Raw genomic sequence first — 7,945 nt, 5'->3', positions numbered from 1 at the left:
GTGTGCCTTGGCAGTTGTGGATGGAGGTTTCATTGGTTTTAGGTCTGACTTTCTTACATAATATGCGCATTGTATTTTATTTGTAATGTTATTATTTGCATAGTAGGCTACTCAATACTCAATGTGACAGCCTTATTTATAAAGTATACAAATAATACTGTTCGGACTGAGAGACTGTATAACGAGTTTATAAAAGGAAAATATCAAAAGACTCAATAAAGAATCACTATAAAAAACGTACTGAAAACAATAATTATATTTTGAAACCTTGCACCGGATGTTTGGCTTATCACGCTTTCTGAATTGACGCTCAGCTGCTTGACCGGAAACTAAACAAGGAATTCGGATTTGAACGATTTTACGTGTCATTCCCAGAGTCTCAAACCTCCTGGACACTTTTGGTGAACAAAATCCCAGTAAGTAGGTTTTCATTGTCTTTATTCACTTTGCCACAGACTGAGGACAGGAACATTTTGCTAACTTCTCTTGTTAACAGTCGGCTTGTCGTTTTAAATCAGGTAACCAGTTAGCTTAGCTGAGCTAACATGGTTTAGCTTAAATCACTGAGTTCATTTGTGTTATTAAACAAGAGCACAGTTTTTATTTATCTCACAAATCTATAGTTAATATTAAGAATACCAGCGTCCATTTATAAATGATCACAATATTACAGGAGGGGAATCACTGTATCCCTGTGTGGCTAAAAAGGCTAATTTAGCTGCTGGTGATTAAAGTAATAGTTGTTTTGAACACCTGTATGTGGCTGTTTGGTTGATTAAATAAGACACTAACATAAGACCAAAGCCAGACTTCCTTATGAATTAAGTCTTTATCTGTGGTGACAGTTCATTAGGAGACGGTGACGGTTCTTTATGTCATGGGACTTTTGAATGAGTCATTCCTACCTGTCAAACACGCTAACCAAACCACCCTAAAGTGGTTAATGGTTTATGCTTCATGCATGATCGTATGCATGTAAAGCAGGGGTGTCCAAACGTATTTCACCAAGGGCCACATACAGAACAATTTACGCAAGTCTGGGCCCCTCACTAGAGCTGAGGTATATTGCCTCATAAGTTAAGTTATGAGTTAGCAAAATCAATCAAATGTAGGTACATTATGCTTGATAACAGCCTACATCACAGCTTTCCGTAGGGTTTCATTTATTATGTTTCAAAAGGTATTAGCAGCTCATGTCTTAAAACAGAAGCCTCATATTGCTTAACATAAGGGGAAATAGGAAGGGTATATTTCAAGCTTACTATGTTAATAAGTCATTGGGCTTTTTTATCAACCAAGATTGACTGAATTTATTTGAAAAGTGAGCTTATTAACACATGAATACTGTGTAATATATTTGAACATATCTATTTAATAAGTACAACATAAGACAAGCACAAGTTTCATGTGTGGGACATATTCCATTATACTGTAGAATTTGCTACTAGTCTTTTCAAAATGGACAACGGGCCACAGTTGGGCCCCGGGCCGTAGTTTGGACACCCCTGATGTATTCTGGCTGAAAAAGGTGCAACTATGTCATCTCAGTATCCCCTCTCTTAGGCCAGACTTTGAACATGTCTTTTCATGAACTTACTGATGGGTTCCAGACCAGAAGACAACTCTGAATAAATAAGTGAAGAAAGACAACACTAGTAAAGAGGTGTTTGCATGTGTAGCCCTGCTACAAGCACAGAGTGATAAAGCCATTAGAGGATTCCAATGGAAAACAGTGTATCTGGGAGCATACTCTGTTGGGAGACCCTTACTAAAGTCTGTTATCACAATGAGTCAATGTAGCCCCACCTAGCTCCACTGTGTCAACATGTCTATTGACTTTGAGCAACAGTTAGTTGTCAACTGACTTTTTTGCTGTTCTGAAGGTATTTCTGAAATAGAAGAAAAAGATGTTTCAAACTATCAGTGAACATGTTGCATCTGTTGCACAATACAAAACAAGTTTGCAGCCGTTCCACCCTGACATGATCCATGCTCTGTTTGTAAAACACAAACAAAATAAGACCTTTTTTCTCCTAAATTGGGAGTAAAATTAGTCTTAAATTGAATTCTGAGTGGCATTAAAACATCTTAAATATAAACTGTAGAACACATGTATAATGACCAAGTGGGTAGGGGAACATAATAAAGCAGCTAGAACAGTCTGTTCAATTCAGAAAAGTACAGCACTGTACTGTATTGCAGCCTTTAAAACAACGGTCTAATATCACAATATCGATGGATAACCATTTACTCCTCTCCTCTGTCCTCCTCAGGCTGGTTGCTGTGCGTTGATGAGCTGTGGTCACCTTGGTAGCGGTTGCTAACGGCAGAAGCATGAAGGCTTTGATCCTGGTCGGAGGTTACGGGACGCGACTGAGACCGCTCACCCTCAGCGTCCCAAAACCTCTGGTGGACTTCTGCAACAAACCAATCCTGCTGCACCAGCTGGAGGCATTGGTGAAGGTGAGGAGGAGGAGGAGGAGGAGGAGGAGGAGGAAGAATACCTTTTAGAATTTTTCTTATAAAAAAAAGCTTATGTTATTGTGTTGGCTGGACCCCATCTTATAGTGTGTGTGTGTGTGTGTGTGTGTGTGTGTGTGTGTGTGTGTGTGTGTGTGTGTGTGTGTGTGTGTGTGTGTGTGTGTGTGTGTGTGTGTGTGTGTGTGTGTGTAGGCGGGGGTGGACCATGTGATTCTGGCGGTGAGCTACATGTCGGAGCTGCTGGAGAGAGAGATGAGAGTCCAGGAGGAGAGAGTACGTCCCTTTGGTGTCTCTGAATTAGAATGACAGGAAACAATACAGAAATGCTCATTGTTCTCCATCTACAGAATCCTGAATGCTTTTTTGTTTTCTCTTCAGCTTAGGATTCGTATCTCTCTGTCTCATGAGAAGGAACCTCTGGGCACAGGTGAGTTTCTCCTCTCTGCAGACAGGAAACTGTCGATGCAACACAGCAAAGTGCATTGTAAAAGTGTCCAGTGATTTGAAACAGTGCAAGTCTGCAGAAGCTGTTATATCTGCATCATACAAAGATTTGTTCTGAAGTCTGCGGTAAACGCTACTAAGCTGCAATATCTCTTAGCACAATACTTACCTCAGAATTGTATTTCTACACATATTTTGCCTTTAAAAGAAAATACTGAGGTCCTGTGATTTGGATATTACACTAGTCAACATTGCAATATCCATTACATTTGGGATTTGTGCACACTTAACTAACTTCTTCAACCTGAATAATATTTCAAAAGTTTTGTATTCAAGTGACCGATGGGAAGGCTGGGCATTAAGCTTTTTCAGCTGCTTTCAGACACTAGGTTTCCACTTTATGTAGTGTAAGATCCATTGTAGTGGCCAAAATCATAGAAAAGTCAAACAGAAAATTAACTGCCGTCAAGGCACCAGATAGCGAATCTTACGCAGGGGGAAAATGATCCAAGTCCAGGCAAGAGTCGTTTTATTCCATTTATTTCCACGTTCCAATATTCACCAAACAAAAGCACAATGACAAGGGTTTCTTATTTCCTTTCCTGAAGCCTTTCCTATGGCTTTCTTTGTTTTAATCCTGCTCGAATCACCCTGGTAAAAAAAACATATGTCTGCTAGTGCTCTGCTCACCACCACCTGTCTCCAATATATACAATTGCACCAGGTGCCCAAATCACCCTGTGCCCAAATCACACAATTCAACCGCGAAAACGTCACTAAATTGTATAAAGATTAGAAATGAACGCGCGTGTGTCTGTTTTCAGCCGGCCCCCTGGCGTTGGCTCGAGAGCTTCTGAACATCGACAACGAGCCGTTCTTCGTCCTGAACTCAGACGTTATCTGTGACTTTCCGTTCAAAGACCTGCTGCAGTTCCACAGCAACCACGGCAAGGAGGGGACAATCGTGGTGAGTTACCACTGCTCAGTGTTTTTCAGACTACATCCAGACTACAGGTTGATCATGAAAGTTGACAATCATGACAGATATGTGGTAAAACTTCAGTACGAAACATTTACAGTAGTGAGGGAGACAAAAGACAATGGAGGATACTTTTATCCAGACTTATAATCAAAGAGTATATGGACAATTAGAACGTATTATTGTTGTATTCATCAGGCGATATATTTATTCCTAAAAAACAAACGGAATTGGAATGACATTTTGGAATGATGAATGATATAAGTGGCAACTTGAAAAAAAGGTGACTTCTTAAATTCAAAAGAGAAACTTAAACATTTAATGAAACTACTTTTTGGTTAAATGTTTTACTGCCATCTAGTGGAATAATTCCATACTGGGCATTTGTTGGTATTGAAAGGGACAACGTTTCAGTAACTGAATTCAATACAGACAAACAGATATAGACTTAATTTCAGGGCATTTTAATAGAATGTGGTTTGTTTTTAAATGTGAAAAGTTTTACATTCAATTCATTTGAATGGTGGTTGATTCTAAGCTTACATTTAATTCGGAACCTGTTTTGTGAAGTTTGTTTATGAATCAGTCTTGGCTCTGTGTGTGTAGGTGACGAGGGTGGAGGAGCCCTCTAAGTACGGCGTGGTGGTGTTTGAGGCGGACAGCGGCAGGATACACCGCTTTGTGGAGAAACCACAGGTCTTCGTCTCCAACAAGATCAACGCTGGCATCTACATCTTCAATCCCAGCATGCTCAGCAGGATCCAGGTGACACACACACACACAAATACAAAAACAGGTGTGTTTGCACTGTGATTTTAACCTTACAATATTTCTACGTATTGATACGTTGATCTGGCATTTAATTAATTAGTGTGTGTGTGTGTGTGTGTGTGTGTGTGTGTGTGTGTGTGTGTGTGTGTGTGTGTGTGTGTGTGTGTGTGTGTGTGTGTGTGTGTGTGTGTGTGTGTGTGTGTGTGTGTGTGTGTAGCTAAGACCAACATCTATAGAGAAAGAGATATTTCCTGTCATGGCAGAGGAGGGGCAGCTGTACACGATGGAGCTACAAGGTAACTACTACAGCACAAATCTTATATATAATATTATCTAAACGATCATTAATATTTATTTTAATCATGGCTGCAACCAACAAACATTTTCTTTATCAGTTCACTTTTCTAACAGATGACACTTTTACATAAAAAAGTTGTATACAATGTCGAAAAATATTGAAATTGGACCTCTTCAAAGTCTTGATTTGTCCCTCAACATTTGAAAAGGCAAAATCTTCAAATCGTGATCATAGATAACAGAGAAACCAGACAGCTTGATCGAGGATCATTATTTATTGTTTTATTGTCATCTGAAAAGGAGCCAGATTTACATTTATTGTTTTATACATAACATTTATTTATAAGTAGGTTTAAGGATTGTTCTTTATAACGGTGCATATAAGAGCAAATATATATTATTTATATAAGAAAAACTATTGTTTAACCCTTACATTTTTTTGAATATGAATGCACAAAAAATTATAAAATAGAAATGTCAAATTACTGAAAATAAATAAGTGCAGTAAGTCAGACATCAAATTGATGCATCTCCTCATTTAACTTTGGGTAGAAAGTCATATTTCCCCGTGATCTTTTTGTCTTATTCATATCACTGTTATTTCTGTAAGAAAGTACTTTAACATGGCACTGTGGGAGGTTGACCTGTGTGCTCGCTCCGGCCTCACAGCTCACTGCTCTACCAGATGTAAGTGTTTGGGCTTTTCCTCACACCCAAACTCCCGTAGTCTGTGGAGAGGAAACACTTGTAGAGAAGCACCGATTCTCACCAAACATCAGGAACACAATGTGGGGATCAACACTGCTCTCTGGTTATTATTCAATCTTGGATCCTGTAGTCGTGTTTAGATACAAATATAACTGATCAGAATGTGTGGAAGGAATCTGGAATCGGTGCTTCTCCATACTTTATCCTTCTCTTTATCGACCAGCCTCCTTCCATGCTGTAGTCTGTGTCGCTGACAGGTTGTAGTGGCTTTGTTTCTCTCAGGAAGCTTCATGCATCCGTGGAAAAATCCCGCGGTTCAATTCTCCCAAAGTGTAAATTGTGAATGAGCATTAGATGAGATCAGATGAGGAACAGCTTGGTATGTGTAAATGTAGGCATGTAGTGCAAACAGGCGCTATAGATGCAAGTCCATTTACCGAAATTAGGGCAATATATTGATATAATATCGATATTGTATATATCTTATATCACATTTAATTCCCTGGTTTTAAAAGCTGCATTAGAGTAAAGTAGAATTACATTTTCTTTTTTATTGTTTTGTTATTATTGATTATTATCTATCAACCATTTAATTGTGTACATATTTGTTTTGAAAGAACCAAAAGTCAACCCTACTATATGGCGGAATATCAATATTGTCTGCTGTCTGCCTGCCTGTCTCTGTCTGTCTGTCTGTCTGTCTGTCTGTCTGTCTCTCTGTCTGCCTGCCTGTCTGCCTGCCTGCCTGCCTGCCTGTCTCTCTGCCTGTCTGTCTGTCTCTCTGCCTGCCTGCCTGTCTGTCTGTCTGCCTGTCTCCCTGCCTGTCTGTCTCTCTGCCTGTCTCTCTGCCTGTCTGTCTGTCTGTCTCTCTGCCTGCCTGTCTGTCTGCCTGTATGTCTGTCTGTCTCTCTGTCTGCCTGTCTGTCTCTCTGCCTGCCTGTCTCTCTGTCTGCCTGTCTGTCTCTCTGCCTGTCTCTCTGTCTGCCTGTCTGTCTCTCTGCCTGTCTCTCTGTCTGTCTGTCTGTCTCTCTGTCTGCCTGTCTGTCTCTCTGCCTGTCTGTCTCTCTGTCTGCCTGTCTGTCTCTCTGCCTGTCTGTCTCTCTGTCTGCCTGTCTGTCTCTCTGCCTGTCTCTCTGTCTGCCTGTCTGTCTCTCTGCCTGTCTCTCTGTCTGTCTGTCTGTCTCTCTGTCTGCCTGTCTGTCTCTCTGCCTGTCTGCCTGTCTGTCTGCCTGTCTGTCTCTCTGCCTGTCTGCCTGTCTGTCTCTCTGCCTGTCTCTCTGTCTGCCTGTCTGTCTCTCTGCCTGTCTCTCTGTCTGTCTGTCTCTCTGCCTGTCTGTCTGTCTGTCTCTCTGTCTGTCTCTCTGTCTGCCTGTCTGTCTCTCTGCCTGTCTGCCTGTCTGTCTCTCTGCCTGTCTCTCTGTCTGTCTGTCTCTCTGCCTGTCTGTCTGTCTGTCTCTCTCTCTGCCTGTCTGTCTGTCTGTCTCTCTGTCTGTCTGTCTGTCTGCCTGTCTGTCTGTCTGTCTGCAGGTTTCTGGATGGACATCGGTCAGCCTAAAGACTTCCTCACAGGGATGTGTATGTACCTTCAGTCGCTACGGCAACACGCTCCTGAGAGGCTACGCACGGGACCCGGTTTCCTTGGCAACGTTCTTGTGGTGAGTTCTGCTGATGGCCGCCACATGATGTCAAATAAATACATCACTGAACACGTTTCTAATTATAAGAGTGGTGCAGGAATGAGTCCTAGAGATCGGAAATAAGTTTTGGTAAGATGCGTGAGATATGGTCTGTGGTTAACTCAAGCTGAAGAGATTACAACCCTTTGTTCTCCAAGATAGGTATGTTATAAGCATGTTGTATGTTTCACTGTTGGAGGAGTCTTGGTCTTCAGATGTACATTGCATCACTAGGCTGTAGCTGTTGTGCTCATGACTTTAAGACAGTGAATCTTTGACTCCAGGACCCCACAGCGCAGATCGGGGAGAACTGCACCATCGGGCCGAACGTCACCATCGGTGCGGGGGTGGTGGTGGAGGAAGGCGTGAGGATAAAGCGCTGCACGGTGATGAAGGGGGCGCGGGTCCGATCTCACTCCTGGCTGGAGAGCTGCATCGTTGGGTGGAGCTCCTCTGTGGGCCAGTGGGTGAGTACAGGACAGAGACCATTGGGAATTATATTACTGCAAGTTATAGAAAGTTTAAAAAGATATTTTAAGGCAATTTCATCTTTAACTTTGTGCATTGTGCAGACATTAAGAAATCATAA

The 7,945-nt window shown here is 41.6% G+C and overlaps 1 protein-coding gene across 1 annotated transcript; it reads left to right on the top strand.

The window, feature by feature from the left end:
* Nucleotides 1-312: 312 nt before the first annotated feature.
* Nucleotides 313-7,945, top strand: gmppb (GDP-mannose pyrophosphorylase B). The gene is made up of 10 exons (XM_010787108.1): nt 313-416; nt 2,274-2,463; nt 2,674-2,754; nt 2,860-2,908; nt 3,750-3,892; nt 4,511-4,669; nt 4,893-4,971; nt 7,208-7,335; nt 7,641-7,827; nt 7,929-7,945. Exons 2-10 carry the CDS (start codon nt 2,335-2,337, stop codon nt 7,943-7,945), a joined length of 972 nt encoding a protein of 323 aa, XP_010785410.1. The 5' UTR covers nt 313-416; nt 2,274-2,334.

Source organism: Notothenia coriiceps, unplaced genomic scaffold (assembly GCF_000735185.1).
Source record: "Notothenia coriiceps isolate Sejong01 unplaced genomic scaffold, NC01 NC01_scaffold00030115, whole genome shotgun sequence".
NCBI lineage: Eukaryota > Metazoa > Chordata > Actinopteri > Perciformes > Nototheniidae > Notothenia > Notothenia coriiceps.
Note: the sequence above shows the minus strand (reverse complement) of the source record. Positions and strands in the feature narration are given on the sequence as shown.